Source organism: Eupeodes corollae, chromosome 3, assembly GCF_945859685.1.
Source record: "Eupeodes corollae chromosome 3, idEupCoro1.1, whole genome shotgun sequence".
Taxonomy (NCBI): domain Eukaryota; kingdom Metazoa; phylum Arthropoda; class Insecta; order Diptera; family Syrphidae; genus Eupeodes; species Eupeodes corollae.
The window spans coordinates 106948385-106971247 of NC_079149.1; the positions used below are offsets into that span (position 1 = coordinate 106948385).

Consider the following 22863-nt stretch of genomic DNA (forward strand, 5'->3'; position numbering starts at 1 on the left):
GTTCGCTCTGCGTCTGCACTGCACAGGAGGATTGTGATATGAAAAAAAAATGGAGAAATAAATAATAAAAATCCAATAAACAAAATTATTGTGAATGGGGATTTTTATATTACAATGTTGGTTACACTGAAATTGACGTTCGTTCAATTTTGCTCAATTAGACCAGTTAGGCATGGGGTTTAAGTATAGGGTAAGAATTTGTGTTGCCATCTATTGGTGAGAAGAGTTTTAGGTTGTAATTACGTTTTAAAACATATTAAGGTGGAAACAAGAAATTGAAAAATGTTTTTAAGCTAATTTTTTAATGAATGTTGATGTGAGTGACTTTTCCAAGCGAACGGGTTACTTACTTAAGATGGCGCTACAGTCCTGTGTGAACTAAGGCCTCACCCCACAAACTTTTCTATCTTGCTCGGTCCACAGCTAGATGCCTCCAGTTTTGCGCTCCAAGATGGGTGAGATCACTTTCCACCTATGAGCGCCACCTGCGGATGTGGATTCGAAGACTATCCGGGCTGGGGTATTGGTTTCTATATATTCTACGTGACCCAGCCATCTTAGTCATTGGACTTTTACCCTTCTGGCTAAGTCTACGTTGCTGTACATCCCGTAGAGTCCGTCGTTCCATCTTTTCCTCCACTCCCATTCTTTGCATACGGGACCGTAGATCGCTCGAAGAACTTTTCTCTCGAAACAACCCAAGGTGCTTTCATCCGCTTTTGTCATAGTCCATGCTTCTGCACCGTATTAGCAGGACGGGGATGATAAGGGTTTTACAAAGCGACACTTTGGTAACTCGAGAAGGACTTTACAACTCAATTGCTTTCTTAGCCCAAAAAAACAGCGGTTAGAAAGAGTTATTCTTTGTTTGATCTCAGCGCTGATGTTGTTTTCTGCTTTTACAGCGGAGCCTAGGTAGATGAGTGACGTTTTGATCAAGACATCGGTGGTGTATGTCCTTTCTTGACGACAGCATGTATTTTGTTTTGTCCTCATTAACCGTTAAACCCATTTTTGCCGCCTCTGCCTCAATACTCACAAAAGCCCCATTGACATCACGCTGAGTTCTTCCGATTATGTCAATGTCATCAGCATATGCCAGTAATTGGACAGAATTTTGAAAGATAGTGCCTCTAGTGTTGACGTGTGAGCTCTGCACTATTCTTGCAAGTACGATGCTAAAAAAATCGCATGACCGTGCATCACCTTGTCTAAAACCTTTTTTGACACCGAAAGGTTCTGTTAAGTTGTTTCCAACCTTTATGAAGCAGCGTGAATTCTCCGTGGTCATCCTGCACAAACGGACTAGTTTGGCAGGGATGCCAAAACTAGACATGGTTCTATACAGCTCGTCCATGTAGATACCTTCATATTCGGATTTGAAATCGATGAAAAGATGGTGGTTGTCGATTTGGTGTTCTTGGGGTTTTTCCAGGATCTGCCGTAATGTGAATATTTGAACAACTGTGGACTTTCTGGTCTAAAACCACACTGATAAGGACCTATCAGGTTGTTGACGATGGGCTTTAGACGTTCACATATTACGGCAGAGAAGATTTTATAGGCGGTGCATGATTCCTCTATAGTTGGTGCAGTTTAGAGGGTCTCCTTTTTTCAGGATCGGGCAAACAATACTGAGGTTCCATTCACCGGGCATGCTTTCTTCCGACCATATCTTACAGATAAGTTGGTGCATGCTCCTAACCAACTTATCTCCAGCTGCTTTAAAGAGCTCGGCATTCAAGCCATCCGCTCCAGCGGCTTTATTAGACTTCATGCTAGATATGGCAATCTTTAGTGTCTAAGTCGGGAGGATGGGATTGAATTTAGTTCGTCGTCGCAGTTATACAGTCTGCAGAAGTGGTCCTTCCATATCGTAGCATTGACTGCTGTTTCACTATGATGTTTCCACTTTCGTCTTTGCAGCCTTCGGTTCTAGGTTTATGTACCTATGAATTTCGTTTCACCTGTTCATAAAACTTTCGAACCTCATTCCTGCTTTAAAACCTCTTAACATCTTCGACCGCACGCTTCTCATGGTCTCTTTTTCCTTCTGAGAATTCGGCGTTCCTCTCGCCTCTTCTGCTCATAGAGCTCACGAGCAGCTCTCGTCCTTTTATTCAGCGCCGCTTTGCGTGCCTGTTGTTTGGCTGCATTTGCCTGCCGACATTCCTCATCAAACCAGGGGTTCCTTGTTGGTGGCTGTTTGAAACCCAGCACATCAGAGGCGGCTTCTCTGATTGCATCTTGGCAATGTTGCCACTGGTTTTCGATACATTCTGTTGGCGGCAGAGAACTTCGAGAGAGGTTACTTGTCACTCGGTCGGAAAAGGATTTGTCGATCTCTGGCGATTGTAGCCGTTCGACGTTGTATCTTCTCCCAGCACCTCCCTGTTTTGCCTTGGGTCTGGAAATCCGAAGTGCTACCCTGGCTACAACGAGGTAGTGGTCCGAGTCGATGTTAGCTCCTCGGAAAGTTCGTACATCCATAATGCTGGAAGCGTGTCTGGCGTCGATCGCAATATGGTCAATCTGGTTGACGGTAGATTGATCTGGAGAAGTCCAAGTTCCTTTGTGGATGTTGTGGTGTGGAAAACGAGTACTGGTTACCATGACGTTTCGCCCCGCAGCAAAATCTATGTGCCTGAATCCATTGTCGGAAGTGTTGTCGTGTAGGCTGTTTTTCCCGATTATTCCATCAAAGATGTCTTCCCTTCCTAGCTTGGCATTAAAATCGCCCAGGAAAATTTTAATATCGTAGCTAGGAAACTGCTTACATGTTTTGTCTATGAGCTCGAAAAACATATCTTTGGTGTTGTCGTGTTTCTGTTCTGTGGGGACGTGCGCGCATATCAGGCTAATGTTGCCGAATTTAGCTTTGATGTGTATGGTCATGAGGCTCTCATTGATGCACCTATAGCTCAAGACTTCTTGCCTAAGTCTGGCTATAAAGACGAACTCGATTCAGGTATAGAAAGAATTGAGGCGAGCTTCAAGTTCGCTTCAACACCACATGTTAATGCAGTAGTCTACGAACAAACCCCCTCCTTGAAGTTTTTATTTTATGTCAAACCTGCAATTGATAAATGGACTTTTTTTATAGAATCTCAATTCCAAGATGTTTTCTTACCATTTCTTCTTGAAAATTTTCCATTTTATTAGTTTCCTTTACTGAAGTTAATTTTAACTTTTGATTTTCACAAAAGTTGCTTCTATTTGTGTTTTTTATCAGTATTCTGAAAGCTCTTCTTTCAGTTGTACCAATTTCCAAATTCAAAAATCTTGCTGCTGCCGATTGGTTTCCTTGGGAATTTTCTACTATAGTACTGTATATAGAATGCCAAAAAACAAGGGTATTAGCAGCGTTTTATTATCGCCATGATCTGATCCGGATAAGAAAAAGAACATAAAACAGCATTGGATCATCATATTTTTTTTATTATTTAAAGTTTGATAGCAGTGTAAAATTCGTTCTTTCAAAAATGACATTTCCAAATAAAGCAAAAAAACAATCAAAACCCTAAAATGGAAGCTGCTGTGCATGTTTGCAGTTTTATTTTAAAGCGATGGTAGCGATGAGTCACTCTCGTCAAATTTGTCCGCACTACTAGATGATACGAGTAGTTCCAATTCCAAATATAAGATAAAGAGCCATTGACTTGATAGTGTAGTCCAATAAAATGAAGTCTTTTCAATAAATTGCGTATTTAGACGTTTACATTTTGAATCAATAAATATGGCATTAGAAAGAATTATCTTTGTCATTCGGTATGCTTTTCTTTTTGTTTATCCTCAGTTGAAAAATAATGGTTCAATTGGAATTTGTATTGAAATATACGAACTTATGGCTTTATGGAGTTTTAATTTTTGACAGATGAAAACGGTTTGACATTTAAATGAACAAAAGTTAAACCTTTAAACTCAAACGAAACCATTTGCAAAAATGCTCAACTCTAAGAAAAAGTGAACTAAATGAACCGCTTTTTATTTTTTTATTTAAACAATTAGTTTTTATATATGTAAGTGATTGCCTTGACAGACGAAGTGTCCCAAAGGTGTGTTGTTTTAACTTACTATTGTTAAACTTTTGGCGTTCCTTAGTACGTACATATTATAATTTTTATGATTTGTTACACTAGGTCTGACCTAAACAGCTCATTGTCAATGATTGTTACCCAAATGCTGTTTCTTACTTACTTACTTAAGGTGGCGCTACAGTCCGGGGCGGACCTGGGCCTCAACCAACATGCGTCTCCAGCCAGCTCGGTCCCTAGCTAGCTGTCTCCAGTTTCGCACGCCAAGTTGGTTGAGGTCCACTCCCACCTGGGTGCGTCACCTGAGTCGCGGTCTTCCTCTACTGCGCCGTCCCTCGGGATTGGATTCGAAGACCTTCCTGGCTGGAGCGTTGATGTCCATCCGCTCTACATGACCTAGCCACCTAAGCCGTTGGACTTTAATTCTGCTAACTAGGTCAGTGTCGCTGTACAGCCCGTAGAGTTCGTCGTTATATCTTCTCCTCCATTCTCCATCTATGCGTACGGGACCAACAAATATCACCCGAAGAATTTTTCTCTCGAAGCATCCTAAGACGCTCTCATCTTTCTTTGACAGGGTCGAGGCCTCAGCGCCATAAATGAGAACCTGGATGATGAATGTCTTATAGATGGTGATTTTACATGCTCGAGAGAGGACTTTACTTCTCAATTGCCTTCTAAGTCCAAAGAAGCAGCGATTTGCAAGTGTTATTCTTCGTTTGATTTCAGCGCTGGTGTAGTTGTGTGAGTTTTTACCGGTGCCTAGGTAGACAAAGTCTGAACTACCTCAAAGTAATATCTGTTCATGGTGACGTTCTGTCCAAGACCTCGTTGTTAAATGACAGTATATACTTGGTCTTGCCCTCATTGACCACTAAACCCATCTTCTTCGCTTCCGTCGCAATGCTCAAAAACGCTCCACTGACATCACGCTTCGATCTTACAATTATGTCAATATTATACATACAAACATTGACTTTTATTAGTGTCCTCCGTTCGGTTTGGTTCTCATTGCTTTTGGCAGACAAACCATTCCATACTTTTTTGCCAGTTTCCCTCTCTCTGAGAGAATTTAATCCCTACTCTTCAAAATGTGACAGACAAACAATTATGCCCAGACATTTTAGGGAACAAACATGGCATGACGCAGAATTCTTAATCTCATTGCTGGTCCTGCAGATTTAAATGGTTCAAGGGTGTTGTGGCGTTACCCTTGTGGTCAGACCTTACAATTTACGGTTTGAGATCTACTTTGAGAATTGAATAATTGTCCAGGAGCTATCTGCATTTTTCAGACATCTGTTAAAAGAATTTTGTATCTAGCCTAGAAGCTTCGGAGGTTTCTTCTATAGTACTGCAGAAGGACTGCCAGGAAGGTTGCTAAGGTGTCTCTAGTTTCTTTTTGTAACTTCCTAGTTAAAGACTTTTCTACATTCTCTTCTCTTAAACTCACAATCAGTAAAAAGACTCCTCGATTTTATCTTAGGACACCATAAAATTTTATTTACAATATCATACATAGGTATAGGTACATATATAAATAATAACAGTTTTCGTTTATAAATAAGGTTTAATAATAATTAAACATATACTTATATCTTATTTCTTAAATACAAAAGCGTTTCAAGGCAATTTTAAATTTACAAGAAGATTAAGATTTGTCTAATTTAATTGCTATTTCGATCTTCTCTATTTTATAGGTTAGAAAATACACCGTTTTTTTTTTGTTTTACTACATAAATTCACAACCCGAACCCAAAGCCCGTACATATCATTCCCCCCAAATGGAACTCTATGCACTCTATATATTTCACTCCGCTAAATTTACATCCATCAGTTCATCCGTAATTTCCCCTTTCGTTTTTCGTGTTGGCGTTGGCGCTGGCGCTGGAACTAGAACTGGAGCTGAAGATGGAGCTGGAACTGGAGCTGAAGTTGGAGCTGAAGCTGGACCCACAGACGGCCCAGACTCAGGTGCTGATGGCATTTCCCTAAATCTTGATATTATACTCAATCGACTCGGTGTATTTGATAAAATTTCGTTCATTCTTTCATCATTAATCCCAACACTCGACGATGGATTTGGGGTTGTATCTTCTACAACAATTGGCTCCATCGTGGCCATTTTGTAGAGTTGTTGCAATTGTCTTAATGAGGATTCTGGAATTATTGGAACAGTCTTCACGTAACCTTTTTTCGTCACTATTTCATTTATAAAGTTTTTATTCTGAATTTTGCTTGGTTTTCGAGAGTGGTTATTATTATTTGCATTGGTATTGGTATTGGAATTATTATTGTCTCTACTTTTGAATCCTGTCCATTCACTAAACCAATCTCTTAACCAAGCATAATCATTTGGGGATTCTGTTGACCATAAAGGACGAGCTGTTGTTGTTGTTGTAGTTGTTCGTGGTCTTGGTCGTGTTGCCATTCTTCGAATTTTTTTGTAATCGTTTTGATTTACTTGTCTTTTACTATTTGAACTGTCATCGTCATCTTGATTCATACCAAGAGGTCGGGTTTCTTTTTGAGGACCAAGTTCAACTACAACTTGAAAATCAGCATGTTCACCCAAACGGAATCCAAACCCAAGGCGGGAATCAGTTCCTGTTGGAAATAAAAACGTTACAAATTATAGGAGAATTAATGTGTTTGAAAATATTCACTTAGGCAGCTTACCTTTTCTTATAGGAGGAATATTTGAGTAGACAAGCGAAAGGATTGATGGAAGCTCCTGGGGGACGATTAACGCTTGTGTTACTGTAAAATATAAAGAATAGTTAACTTTAAATATGTATTTTTGGTTTAATTTTTATTTATAATAATAATAAAAAATAAAATAAATAATTTGGAGCAACATTCCGTAGAGAACCAGGTTCAAAACTACTGGCATGACAGTCCTACGTAAAAACCATCATATCACGGGTAAACTGTAACCACAATAACCTAATTATAAATGGAACCTTAAGATTATGAAGTTAACAATATGATGTATTACATTATTACACATTATTATTTGTTCGTACTCTTTAAAAAATAACTTTGTTTACTGCCAATTAGCTGCAGATTGTTTTAAACCTGTAAGATGTTTTCTCTAATTTCAGATATATTCCTGTACGAGTAAGTGTCTATTATATTTTAAACAATTATTTTCTAGCTCATCATTTATTTCGAATTTTATTTTTTTGACAGCTTTCGCAAGATTTTTGTCAAATATCGAACCTCCAAAATAATAAAATATGGAATTTTCCATTGGTTATTCATTACGTTTTCATTCTTTTTTTGTGGTAAAACTAAAGTCTGTGAAGCTGTCAAATTTTGAAATAAAACTTGTAATCACTTGGTGCACTTTTGAAAAATGAGCTTGATGCCCAAATTAATTCAATTAAAACTGTTTCCATATTTTTAAGAAAGAAAGACCTATTTGCTAAATATTTGTAAGCAATTTTTACAATCGAACAAATCACGAACCACATATACGTCAGACTGACAGATCAAAATTAAGACACATTTTTGATCTTAAATTTCTTCCAATTGAACGAGAAAGAGATATTTGCCAGATTAAAATAAAATATACATAAGTTGATTTATTTAGCCATCAATGAAAACCGCGTTAAATAAATCGTGCTCAATAAATTACATGTCAATCCAATCATTAATGGCTGAACACACAAAAACTCTTCAGCTTCGGCTTCATCTGCGTTACGTTGGGCCTGCTTCTAGGTTGCTTTAAATGACACTTTCAATATGACATTTCTAAAATGGCGCTTATGTCTCTAGCAGCTGTTATTTTTTCTCAAAATAAAAAAAATATGAGTTTTAAAATCGAAAAATTAAATTTACAGCTGTTGAGCTGTCATACAAAGCAAATGTTCAGCAAATTTGAAGTAGAGCTTCTGTTCTGAGTCACATTACGTAACATTACGTTATTTCCTTACGATTGTCATATGAAACGTGAGGTCGAAGCTTCATGGCTGAATCACCAACACCGCTTCAGCTTCGTTGCGTTACGGTGGGCCTGCTTCGAGGTTGCTTTGAATGACATTTCTATTATTTCATCCCTCCAAAGAGTAAATATTTTGTTTGTTGACATTTTTTTACAGCTGTTGAACTGTCAGAAAAAGCAAATGTTAAGCAAATTTGAACTAGTGCTTCCATTTGGAGTCACATTACGTTATTTCCTTACGATTGACAAATGAAACATGAGGTAGAAGCTTCATTGTGACAGCATGCATTGAATTATTAAGGCTGAACTCAAAAACGTAAGGCGAAGCCGAAGATGAAGCATGTTTGTGTTTCAGCCATAAGAGTAATTTATTTTGTGGTGTTAAGTTGATAACGATGATATTTGAGAGCTGTCAAATTACGCTCTTAACTGAAGTATCATAATATATATTAATAGTACTATAAAGTACTTATTACCAATTAACCAATGATTATGGTCGTTATAATTAACCGAATAAGTTAAATTTTGAAGAAATTTCAATTGAGTAGAAGCGCAACTGATGTCGCAAGACCTGCGCATTATATTAAAGCACGCTCAGTCTAAAATATTGATGCAAGAATATGTGAAAGTGATACGGATTATCCAAATTTTTCGACTTCTCGGTGTTTGCTGTAATTTTGATCAGCGATTGAAGATCACAACTTGGACGTCATGTAGTTCCAACAAGACATGAGAAGTTTCGTGATATTGTAGTTTTACTTTTTCAACTTTAATTGGCTTAAAAGTTTTATACGATTTCATAACGTTAAATTTTGTATTTGATACTTCTGTCCGTCTGGCTGTTTATTTGTCTGTCTGAATTCGCTCCTACAGGTCGATTGAGTTCAACTTTAAAATTAAGTTTTTAAGTAGATTTACCTAAGGCGTTCTTTTCATTCATTCTTTATTTCCCCTACAAAAATCCAGTTTTCTCAAAAACGAACCGATTAAAAATTTTACATTTTTTCACAATTGGATATCTTGAAAACGGGTCATCAGTTTTTTTCAAAAATCAAATGTAAAATGTATGATAATATATTCTAATTCAAGACATACAAAAATATTTTTAAGAAAAAATTTTATTTATACAAAATTAATGTAAAAAAAACATTATAGGATTCTCGAACAAGATTTTTGACTAATTAAATGGCATTTAAATTTCCGAAGAAAAGCTAATTTTGCTGGTACTTTTTTAAATCTTTAAATACTTGGGCATGCGACCCAGTCGCATATTTTGATTATTAGTGAAACTGTTGTCTGTACAATTTGGATCAAAATATTAATTTGCTTGGTTTATTTTTAACCTCCTAAAGGATTTGTCGAATTAAAAATGTTGACATTTCTCGACGTTTCAAGGCCCCTAGAGTCGAAATAAAAGATTCTTAGAGAGATATCTGTGCGAGCGAGTATACGTACGTTAGCGAAGTTTTTTCGTCATCCATAGCTCAAGAACCAGTAGAGATATCGAACATTTTGTTATACAGATAATAATGCAGAAAGGTCTCTCAAGAAAATTGCGTGCGTGTTTTTTTACCATAGCAAATTAAAAAAAGGTGAAAATGTTGGTTAACTTTAAATATCTCACGAACCAATAACGCCAGAGACTTGAATTAAATTTTATATTATACATTGTAAAGTGATACAAAACAAGTATATTTTTGGAAAAAATCCAATTAATGGTTTTTTTTATAAATCAAAAAAACTTAAAAAAATTGTCACCTCAAAAATTTTACGAATAAAAGATGATTTCATCTCCAAAACAACTTTGTGCAACGAAAAATAACGTTTTTAACATCTGGTTAAATTTTGAAAAATGACAGTTTTTTTTATTAAAAAAAACATAACTCAAAGTTGGTATAAATTGAGATTTTGGCTTCCAACTAATTTTATCTTATAAAAAATATTGTTTGCAACATTCGGTTATATTCGTCAAAAATCAAATTCATAGTTTTTTTACAAAATATAAATTTCGACTCAAAAATCTTTTTAAAATTTAAAAATATTGGATTTAAACTAATTTTATCTCACAGAAAATATTGTTTTTAGCATTCTGTACATTTTTTATAAAAATGCACCATTCTGCTTTTTTCATAAAAAAATTAAAATTGATGTTCGGCTCTCGATATCTCGTGGACAATAGAAGATATTGACTTCAAATTAATTGTATTCATCCCAATTTGTATTTGTTTATATAAGAAATTAAAACGTTTAAGAAATTCTACTAAAATTGGTATTCCACTAAAAATCTCGATAACAAAAAAAAGATTTTGAAATCAAACTATTTCATCATATGGAAAATATTTGTATTAATTTTTTAATTTTTAAGAATAATTTCATCGATAAATTTTTTAACAAAAAACACGATAACCTCAGCCTCTTTTCAAAATAGTAATTGAGCTGATGTTAGATATAATTCATTTTTAACAGTTTCCATGTTTTTAAGAACGATTTATTTGTGAAATAATTTTACACAATCTAACAAAATACAAGCCATATAAGTCAAATCGAAGCAAAATTTGTCAAATGAAATGGATGAAAGGGTTTTTACCAGATTGAAATAAATTTCAAGAAACCGAAATCACCTTAAATTCAGCCTTTCGAATATCTTACGTTTCAACAACAATTTGCCAGTAACTAGAAAATTTGTACTCTGTAAATTCAATGGCAATCTTGGTCATGTAGTTTCACTTTTTCATCTTCAACTGGATAATAATATCACACAAAACAAACTTTCGATTTTTTTCTTTGGGGCTAGGCAAGATAAATAGCTCCCGGAACGTGCAAAAAAAGTGAAAATTGGTTGAAAATTAATTCAGAAAAATCGCATGTTCCGAATCTTCCCTCGGCTACCATTTTAGTAATCTTGTTTTTCACACTATATTGTAAAGTTCAAACGTATCGCTGTGAACAATTAGTGACTCATATGTTGAAAGCTGAGTTTCGAGAAACCTGTGAATTGTCATTAGACGTTAAGTTCCCATTCATACCCAATCTGCTATGATTGCATCATTTGAAGGCACTAAAATATCAGAAGCATTATAAGTGAAATACCGCTTGTTGTGTGTTGAACAAAAAAAACACGACAAAACTGAACCATCAAGATGGATAAAGTACATATATCAAGTCGTGGTCAATATTTCCAGAGTACGATTGAACTGACAATATTTTTAAAAATCTGGCTTACTTAGTTTTAAATCAAAAATTTGTCAGGAAATCAATATTTTCGAAAACAAACTTGTATCGAAATTCGTTTTAGTAATCAAGAACACCAAATGACCGATTTCTGTTGCTTGTTAACTTATTCACCTATTTAATCTTGACAATCTTTGAATTATTAGGTATATTAACAAGGTCTAACACCTATGAAACATATTTAAATAACTAACACTTCCTTTCACTAAATTAAATGCATACACAAAATTTTTAAATTATACCAATCAAATAAGAAACATTAATATACGTGCGGACTATAAATAACATATCAACAAAATATAAAAAAAAAGAAAACTTATTCACAAAACATATCAATTTGTTGGCATCAAAAGTTAATAGTAAAAAACAAAAACAAATAAACATACTATCTATATCTAAATCTAATATATGTATGTATATATATGTATTTTTATAGTGTGTTAAACTAGTTAGATAGATATTTAGTTAAAACCTTCAATCGACACAATGACACACAGACGTTAATCAACCTAGTTGCAAAAAGCCAACAGAAAAAAGTTAAAAATCAACAATATTTCTTGCCAACAAATTATACTTATCTTACACATGTTTGTTCATTTCAACAGGAGGTCAACAAGTTCAATGGTTTTCATATCACTCAAATAGATTTGTATATAATTCATTTTAATATCTTTTAATTTAGCCTTAATTCTTGATGCAAAACATAAGTAATGATATCATATAATTGCTTCTATTTGGACCATTGAACTCTCTAGATATTAGAAACCTAGTATGTACGATCAAGTTCATAAGTAAATTAATTAATAAATCTCAATTTCATCTCGACATTTTTATCTTGTGAATACAATAATTGTATCTTGCGAATGTTACAAGCTTGAAAGATGAGGACCGTTCCCATACAACTAAGCTCAACTTGAAAGATTCACACAAGGTTTTTTATTTTATCTTATCATCAAATCCTGGTTATAAAAATTCTCTCTTTTAAATTCATAATAAATGTTTGTCACCTTGGTTGTGAATTATGTCTTAATTGATTAAATCAAATTTTACAAAAAAACCCAAACCATCCCACTGAGTCACCAAAAAAGTTAACACCTTATTTTAGGACTAACCGCAATAACTCATTATGAATGACAAAAAGTTGACTTTAATTCGATACACACAAAATTCCAAGCCAAAATCACACAATGGACTGTTTTACACATGTTCGATGTATAAAAGTGAAATATTGTTTTAAATAAACGGTGATTTTTTAAGAGCTTGAGAACTTTAAAAAAAAAAAAACGCATAAAATTTGCAAAATCTCATCGATTCTTTATTTGAAACGTTAGATTGATCCATGACATTTACATAATTTCATTTAAATGTTGACCACGGCTGCGTCTTAGGTGGTCCATTCGGAAAGTCCAATTTTGGGTAACTTTTTCGAGCATTTCGGCCGAAATAGCCCGAATTTCTTCGGAAATGTTGTCTTCCAAAGCTTTAATAGTTGCTGTCTTATTTGTGAAGACTTTAGACTTGACGTAGTCCCACAAAAAATAGTCTAAAGGCGTCAAATCGCATGATCTTTGTGGCCAACTTACCGGTCCATTCCTTGAGATGAATTGTTCTCCGAAGTTTTCCCTCAAAATGGCCATAGAATCGCGAGCTGTGTGGCATGTAGCGCCATCTTGTTGAAACCACATGTCAACCAAGTTCAGTTCTTCCATTTTTGGCAACAAAAAGTTTGTTAGCATTGAACGATAGCGATCGCCATTCACCGTAACGTTGCGTCCAACAGCATCTTTGAAAAAATACGGTCCAATGATTCCACCAGCGTACAAACCACACCAAACAGTGCATTTTTCGGGATGCATGGGCAGTTCTTGAACGGCTTCTGGTTGCTCGTCACTCCAAATGCGGCAATTTTGCTTATTTACGTAGCCATTCAACCAGAAATGAGCCTCATCGCTGAACAAAATTTGTCGATAAAAAAGCGGATTTTCTGCCAACTTTTCTAGGACCCATTCACTGAAAATTCGACGTTGTGGCAGATCGTTCGGCTTCAGTTCTTGCATGAGCTGTATTTTATACGGTTTTACACCAAGATCTTTGCGTAAAATCTTCCATGTGGTCGAATAACACAAACCCAATTGCTGCGAACGGCGACGAATCGACATTTCACGGTCTTCAGCAGCACTCTCAGAAACAGACGCAATAATGTCCAATAAAGTAAACTGAGTGCGAAACTTGGTCACAATCGCATTAATTGTTTGCTCACTTGGTCGATTATGTAGACCATAAATCGGACGTAAAGCGCGAAACACATTTCGAACCGAACACTGATTTTGGTAATAAAATTCAATGATTTGCAATCGTTGCTCGTTAGTAAGTCTATTCATGATGAAATGTCAAAGCATACTGAGCATCTTTCTGTTTGACACTATGTCTGTCTGAAATCCCGCGTGATCTGTCAAATACTAATGCATGAAAATCCTAACCTCAAAAAAATCACCCTTTACATGCTTTTAAGTAAAAAATTAAGGGTTAAATAAATAAATATTTTTAGAGAAACAAACAAAAAAAAAAGAAGAAAATTCATTAATTTTTTTAAATCATAACCCCAGCTCTATTTGAGCTAGAGAAACGAATCATTCTGCACGGCATTGGAAAGATTCTACATTGTTTCAGTACATTGTTTTTTTTTCACCGTATTGAAAGTGGAATAAGTTACCAAATTTCAGAAGAGAATCAAGCTCTGTGTTTAGTGGCTGAACACACACATTCTTCGGCTTCGCCTGACGTTTACGAGTTCAGCCATAAGAATCCAATGCAGGCTATCACAATGAAGCTTCGACCTCACGTTTCATTTGACAATCGTAAGCAAATAACGTAATGTTACGTAATGTGACTACAAAACGGAAGCTCTAGGTCAAATTTGTTTAACATTTGCTTTTTCTGACAGTTCAACAGCTGCAAAAAAGTCAATAAGAAAAATTCATTTGCTTTTGGAGAGATTTCCATTGGTTATTATTGGCTGTGTAAGCTAATTCCGCGATAAATTTAATTTTTTCGATTTCAAAACTCACATATTTTTGTATTTTGTACAAAAATAACAGCTGCTAATAACAGAAGTGCCATTTTAGAAATTTCATATCGGAAGTTTCATTCAAAGCAACCTCGAAGCTGGAACGTGTTTGTGTTTCAGCCATAAATCTTCCGAAGTCAGTAAGAACCACGCTTACAATCGGTCCTTATTTTTTGACAGAACCATGGGGCGAACCCTACTGAAAGCTATTAAGAAAGTTGGTGTAGGTTGAAGAAGGAAAATAAAACGTACCATATTTGTAGGTAGAAATGGCGATCTCAAGGCAACCTAGCCTAAGATCCAATTAGCGCTGTAGTGCGCCGTTTTGATAACCATATTTGTACTTGTGTGACTTATTTTTATGGGGATATTTGAAGTCCAAAGTGTATGAAACTTAAAATCGGGACTTGAAAGTTACAATTGGACAACATTATGCAAACATTTCAATTGGTATATTAAGAAAACTCTACAATTATTTTGTAATAAAACAAAATATGAATCGGACAACCAGCCTTAAAGGCTTTCTTAAATTGTGTTTATCTTTAATATTTTAATAAATGGAAGAAATCTACTTTTTAAATTCGACTTGCTTTTGATGCTCTAGAATTGAGATTTTAACATGAATTTCAAGAACATGAATGTTCCAAAAGCATCAAAAGTCACACTTTCGAGCGGCTAATTGAAAAACGTAATGAATGTTTTATATATATTAATTAAATAAGCTTTGAATCTTTCTAAAATTGCAGTGAGAAGAAATTCTGCCGGGATTAATTTGTGAGTGCTACACTATAGTATTTGGCAACACTGTTGTTAAAGTAGTTTTTAATTTTTATATCGCTCATTTATGCATTTTTCGTTGACTTTAAGTCTTCTTTTGACCTGGTGAATCGGTATGCACTTTTCTACAAACTTTACTTAACTTTAGCTAGGTATATCTACGCAGTTCATCCGAATTGTAAAGGAAATGTATTCCGAATCAAAAGCATTTGTCTGGGATGGTTCAACATACTCGGAATGGTTTGAAACCAGGAAGCCTTTTAATTGCTCTTCTATTTTATTAATGTTATTGAAGCTCATCTACCTGGAGGTCTTCACATTGCTGACTTGAAAGTAAAAGTTCCTTAATATGCTGATGACCTGGTATTACTCTCGGAGTCTCCTGAAAATCTCCAACTACTAATAAATCGTCTAGCTGATTATTGCGATAAATGGGGACTTGTCATTAATGTAGATAAATCAAAAATAATGGTTTTCTCGAGATCTTCACGTAACCACCCTACCTGCAATTGGCACTTTAATGGAAACCCTCTACAGATTACTAATGAATACAAGTACCTGGGAGTGATTTCTAATAAAACAATAGATTTTAAAAATCACGTTAATGTCAAAGCCAAGGCTTAACAAAGTTTGTTAAATCTAGCCTGGATTAATCATATTTTCAAACCAAGGAATAGTTTTATCTGCAAAATACAAGGTATTTAAAGTTGTTACAAAAAGTATGGGGAATCAACGAATACGAGGAGATAGAAAAGTTTCACAGATGTTTTTTAAAGAATATTTTTGATTTATCCTAAAAACAACTCACTATGCCTTGTATCTGGAAACAGGACTCCCAAAAATATTTACTAGCACACTTAAATTACAAGCAGACTACATTTTAAAGGTTTTATTTCATCATGATGACCGACTGACAAAACGAATAGCACTTTTTGAGCTAAGAAACGAGGACTGGTGGATGTCGATATGGAAAGCTCTTGGAAACGCGTTTGCAAAAACAATATCGCTGAATCCATCATATTTCACTCATGCTAAAGAGGTTTTCTACAAAATCATACAAAGCTATGATAATTTGGAACGCGATGGAGGAAGCTCAAAATCACAAAGCAGGATTCTTTACTCACAACTGACTCTGAATTTTATGGAATCAAACTTCTCTAATGATTCACTGAATTACAGTCAAATATCCTTAATATTTAAAACAAGATGTGAAGTCCTTAGCTTAAACGGATCACCATACAACAATAGTTTTAATCAGTTTTGCACGCTATGTGATTTGATAGCAAAAGAAGATTGCTTCCACTTCATAAGTACAAGTCCCGTTTTTTGTGCCTACAGAAATGCAACCTTTGGAATTTGTTTAATTTTAATTTTAAATTTGTGTTTATCATTTATACCTAGAAAATTATGTATTCATAAAAATTGTAAACAATGTATCAAAAGCAAAACGAAACAATAAATTAATGAATTACTTACTTACTTACTATAGTATTTCCCCAACTTTTTTTCGTAGCTAAGTTTGTTTGTTTTAATTCTTAGAGAAATGTTGTGCCTACTTCTTTGAACTCAAAAAACAAAAATGTTTCTTTCTTTAATTTGTAAGTTTAGTTGACTCCTTTTTGATCGAAATATTTGCAAAAGGTTTACGCAAAGGAGTATTTTTTTTAGAATTAATCTTCAAGCATCAGCTTTAATGTATGAGTAAGTAAAAGAAATCCCAGAAATTCAATTCAACAATTCTTCATATCTAATTATATTTGAGTTTCTTAGGTTGAAAGATCAAATATTTTTGGCAAACTTTCTCATTTTCTGGCTTTTTGCATCTAAATTTTTTAAATGTTTTTTCACATTTTTAGAAATGGTAATTAACAATTGAGTTCCAAACTAAGAAATGTTCCTAATCTTCATTCCGATATATCCATTTCAGAAATTGATCAAAAGGTTAAAGCTGTTATAGAAGGTGTTGAACAATCTGTTCCTTTGAAACTAATAAGGGTAAATAGCAAGACGGTTCTTCCTCCTAACTTAGTAAAACTCATTTAAATCAGAAACAGCTTCAGAAGAAGATGGATACGGACGAGAATTAATTATTACTCAACCGAAATGAAAATTCTTACAAATTTGATTAAGGAAGGCGTTGCTAGCTTTAGAAACCATGAATGGAACCAAAAATGAAGATGTCTAGAAAAAGGTGGTAAACCTTTCTTTTTATTTATTTATTTATTTATTCATCAACCAGAGACACAGCTCTTTAAGACTACTTAGAACAATAGTAAGTTTATATAAATAATAATAAATAAAACAAAAAAAAGAATGTACAATTAACATTAACCACCGAAGTTTATTATTAATAACAATTTTTTTTAAACAGTCCCTACTTAAATATAAATTAAAATCGATAGCATTACAAACAGAATAAGCTTGTCTTAAACAGCAAGTTAAGGGTTCATTGATTCCATAATTGACCCTATGAAAGGGTACACAAAATAAACGATTATTACGTAATTCACAACAAGGAACATGAAATCCAATCAATGAAAGCAAGTGAGGGCAATTGATTTTATAATTTATTAAATCTGTGACAAGCATTACATCGAAATAAATACGTCGTGATTCTAGGGATAGAATACCCAACAACAAACACCTGGTATTATATGAAGGCATATCCGTGTTCCAACACAACTTCCGAATTGCAATTCTAGTAAAGCTTTTCTGAATTCGTTCAATTCTCGCCGAATAAGTTTTATACATAGGATTCCAGGTAGATGAGCAGTATTCTAAAATTGAGCGAACATATAAAAAATATAAGGCTCTAAGAGTGTATGGATCAGAGAAGTCTTTAGCGTTTCTGGAAATAGATCCAAGCATAGAACTGGCCTTAGAAATAATATAGTCAATGTGATTAGCGAATTTGAATTTTAAATCAAAGATTACAACCAAATCTTTTTTCTCAGTGACTTGTGTTAAGGTTGACCCAAGTAAACTGTAAGAAAATATAATTGGAGAGGTGCCGCGATAGAATAACATACTATGACATTTAGAAACATTTAAATGAATATCGTTGTTAGAACACCAAACGGAAAGATTATTAAGATCATTCTGCAGCTTTATACAATCTGAAATAGAATTAATGCGCAGGAATAATTTAAGGTCGTCAGCATACATCAAACAAGAACAATTTTTTAGACAACTGGGAATATCATTGATAAACAAGAGAAATAGGAGAGGACCCAAATGACTTCCTTGTGGGACACCGGAAGTAACAAATACAGGGTTGGAAGTAACATTATTAATACGAACATATTGAATTCTGCCAGTAAGGTAAGATTTAAACCATGACAAAAAATTGGAATAAAAACCGATGTTATGCAATTTGGAAATTAATATTTAGTGATCAACTCTGTCGAACGCTTTCGCGAAATCAGTATACACCACGTCACATTGGTTTCCTTGTTCTAGAGCTTTGAGTACATAATTACTAAAAATTATAAGATTAGTTGTAGTTGATCTACCACTGATAAAACCATGCTGCAAAGACGAGATTATTTCTTTCACAAATAAAAAGTATTTTTTTATAAATAATTTTTTCAAATAGGTTAGGGATCACAGATATTTTGCAAATCGGACGATAGTTGGTTACATCATTTTTGGATCCTGATTTAAAAACGGGATAAATAAAGGAACTCTCATTGTTTTAAAAAGCAACCTTCACGGAGAGAACGGTTGAAAATGATTTCAAGGGGGATATCTAAGGAAATAGAGCATTTTTTTTTAAAACAATAGGAGCAATTCCATCATACCCAGAGTGTTTATCTTCATGTAACTTTAAAAGTTCACAGATAATATCTTCTTTATCAACTGTTAATTGGTTTATATTAATCAATTGAGATGAAGACATCAACCAAGGCCTCGTTTAATTATAAGAAGGATTATAGATGGATTGAAATAAGTCAGCAAAAAAATTACAGATTGTAGACGGATCACTAGATGTTTGACCATTATAACGTATAGAATTCGGAATTCCGGTGGAACTTTTTTTGTCATTTATAAACTTAAAGAAACATTTACTATTTATTTTTACCTGAGATTCAATACTTAAAATATATTGGTTGTATAAAAATGTCTGGAACATTGTAAAGGCTATTAAGAAGCTTTACTTAAATATACCCAGATTACTACTAGATAATGGGCAAGTAGCCTTAACTGATTCTACGAAGGCAAACGCCTTAGGCAAAATACTTACGGAAAGCCATACACTAACAAACGACTCCACAACAAATAGCAATGTGGAATCAGTTGTTCTGAAATCACTACATTTGACCAACTCAAGCATCTTAAATGATCAAGACGAGTATGTTACAATTAACGAACTTATTGACACACTCAATGAATTGAATACTCGAAAGTCAGCTGGCTTTGATAATATAAAAATCTTTGCTTTTAAAACCCTCCAAGGTCAGGGATAACATTTCTTTTAAATTTGTTCAACTATTGTATCAAATCAAGCTACTTTCAAATAGTTTGGAAAAATGCTAAAATTAGTTTAATTTTGAAACCTGGAAAAAACGTTAGTTATCGTTCTGTGAGTTTATTAAGATCTGTGAGTAAGTGTTTTGAAAAAATAATTAAAAACAAACTAATGGCTCTCATTAACAATAAAAACATTCCGCCTCCGCAATTTGGATTTCGAGCGTACCATAGTACAGTCCACCTAATCGATCGAATAACCAAAATCATTAAAACCTATTTTACTAATTGATTTGATTCTGTTTGGATTCATTTATATTATCAAGAACTTAAGTTGATTCTGTTAACAACAATCTTTCGGAAATGTTTAAGTGCAGAGTAGGCGTGCCTCCACGATTCCTTCTTGGCCCAATACACAGTTTTTAATGATGGTTTTCTTGTCTTGCAAAATTGCAATAAATCTATTTTTGCAGATGACACCTGTGTATTTCTTCTGATTCACTTGGTTCCGTCATGGAAAAGAATTTGCAATCTTTGTTGAATATACTTCAACAATATTTTAACAATCGGCAATATTTTGAAAACTCGGGCTATCTTTTTGCAAAGTAATTCCCCTCTTAATCAACGGCGGCGTAGAAGCAAACTGGAAATCAATCGTTTTAACACAATTTCTAACATTTATGCATGCAATTTAGCCAAATTCGAAACTATTTTTTGTAAGTTCTTAAGTAGGTTATATTTCGATAACGCCCAAAAAGTTGGACCATACCTTACTGGACAATAGTGTTTAACAAAAATTAATAACTAACGTTGTCACTTTAGCTCTTTAAATATGAAAACCTTAGGTTAAGATAAACATTTTGTTACTTTAATTTTGTCAGCTTCCTTTACAGATCATTAAATGACATCCTCCACCTAATTAAATGGCTGGACCCACTCTTACTACCAGCAGTAAGCCTTTCAATGCAAACTTTTTTAAAAGGGTATTTTAATTAATAATTCAAGTAGAATTTGAATTCATTTATTACATAATACTTTTTAAAAAACTCTTGCTTTTTTGTTTTTAAAAGTTTCAAGAATATTTTAGGGTATATCTACAATAAAATTTTAGTAAATAAAATATTTATTCATAAATATTTATCAATCATCGATAACTTTCAAAATATGTTCAAAACTTTTTAAGTCGGTGGTCAACAACTTTAGACATTTTTACGTCAATCATGTATAAAACAATCCACTGTGCATTGTGTAGAAGGAAAGAGAAAAGGTGCGAAAAATTACATAATAATACCTGTGTATACTCTGTAGCATACCATATACCTTCCACCTATATAGTAAATACTCAGACTCAGCACTCAGATGGTACACAACAATGAACTTAAATATAGTACGTCGAAATCCATTATAGTCTAAGAAGAAAAGTTACATCATAAATCTTTTTGAGTCTTTTTCCATATGACACGAGCTTTTATAATCAATTAAGGGCAACATTTATCGAGCTATTATAAATTAATTTATGAGGCTTATTACTCAAAATTAAGGTTTCTATCTAATAAGACTCATGGTATGTATTGAATATCGTCTTAATATTTGATTATTTGTTACTTTACCTCTCAGACTTTAAGACATTACATGAATGATTGTTAATTACAAACAAAAAGCTGAGATTTGTAAAAGTGCAAATGTTCAATGGAATAAAAAACAACAACAATAAAACTCTTCGATATAAGTTTTGGTTTTGTTGTTAATATTATTGCAACTAATCAACAGTAACTTTATTGTAAAGTTGTTTGTTAATTATGTGCAAATTAGTTTTTCTTTTCCTCAGCTTAAAGCAATACAAAAGAAAAAGAAAACAACAAAGTGAACAAAATAAGAAAGAAACTTAATCGTTTTTGTATCTTCATTTTTTTAAAATTTATTTTTAACTAAAAATCACCAACAATCTCATATTTATTTGTTCAATAGAAAATGACGGTCATTAAGAGTTCATCTCATACAAACAATAATAGGTCCATGCAAATTTGTTTGTTATTTGTGTTTCTTGGAGGCAAGTAATTAAGATAAAAGATATTTTTGTTTGAATGTTAAGATGACAATTTTGGCTTTCTATTCATCCTAGAGGCATAAATTATGTTGAGGAAGTAATTAGATTGTCAGCATTGGAAGTTAATTTTAGGTTTAGCATAGTTTAGTTTCTTAAGACAGTTACAATAATTATGTAAATTAATTTTGATGGACATATGAATACAAAAAGATACTTTTCCATAATTATGAATCCATCATCACTTCTGTGATAAAGATGAGAGTTGTGACAATTAAGTTTGGTCTTTGCAGACATAATTATAGGAGAAAAGACAAATGTCTAAAAAGTTGTGTTTAAACTTTTTAAAACTGAGAAAAATGCAAATGCACAATTCATTTTCAAATTTTCATTAAGTAAGATTTCAAAGAATCTATAGATTTGCTGGTTGAAAATGAAAATAGTATATAAGACTTATATTTAAATACATAAGGTCTAGACTTTGAAGCAATAGTATAGTGCGTAACTCATGTCAATCACGATTCAAGCAAAAATGATACACGCGGCGTATACGCACTTTTATCATTGGAAAAGATGTTTAATAAAAATGTTCTTTTACCGATATGGCAGATGTTTCGTAATTTAAAGATCAACGTAAGGTCTGTTCCCTAACTTAATGTTAAATTTGTGTATTGCTCTTAACCTAATGGGTTCTTTTTTTAATTTGTACATGAAAATTGTTTTTAAAGCGGATTCAATAATACAATTACCATGATAAACGTGACGGAGAACATTAATGTGATTAATTTTTGTTTATATTCGATATTAGTATACGTCATTTCTTTTGAACCACAAAATTCATCTTACCATCAAAGTAAGAAAACATTATTTCTTTGACATTAGGCAAAAAAGTCTTAAGTCAGAAACTGGTCACACAAACTCAATGAACTTAAAACGTTAATATCGAAATAAATACGAATATCTCTGTTTTTTTTGTGTCTAAAGACTAGATTAGTATGACATTTAGCAGTTTAGCAGACTCAAGTTGTTATAGTATTAAACGAAGGAGACAAAACCTTAAATGCAATTCTTTGGCTTAAGACACCAGAAATATAAGCGAAAGAAAGGTTTCTTAAAGCTTTGTACATTCTTTGGCGAATAACTGATACGAGGGAAGGTGGGATTCAGTTTTAGTCCTGCCATGATAAAAATACATGAGCTTTTCATACTTGACATTGAGTCAAGCAGGAGAACAGAAAATCAGAACCCTGTGGTACAACAACATTTCTTTGAAATTTGTATTTTCAAAAACATCCTT

The 22863-nt window shown here is 33.6% G+C and overlaps 1 protein-coding gene across 1 annotated transcript in view; it reads right to left on the bottom strand.

Annotated features, from left to right (window-relative positions):
• Positions 1 to 5521: 5521 nt before the first annotated feature.
• LOC129952627 (transcription factor stalky) overlaps positions 5522 to 22863 on the bottom strand; it is a 33582-nt gene continuing 16240 nt past the window's right edge. Inside the window, exons 2-3 of the mRNA XM_056065356.1 lie at positions 6714 to 6794; positions 5522 to 6641 (exon numbers count right to left, since the gene is read on the bottom strand). Coding sequence (XP_055921331.1) covers positions 5845 to 6641; positions 6714 to 6794 — 878 coding nt within the window. The 3' untranslated portion in view covers positions 5522 to 5844. The remainder of the gene's footprint in view (positions 6642 to 6713; positions 6795 to 22863) is intronic.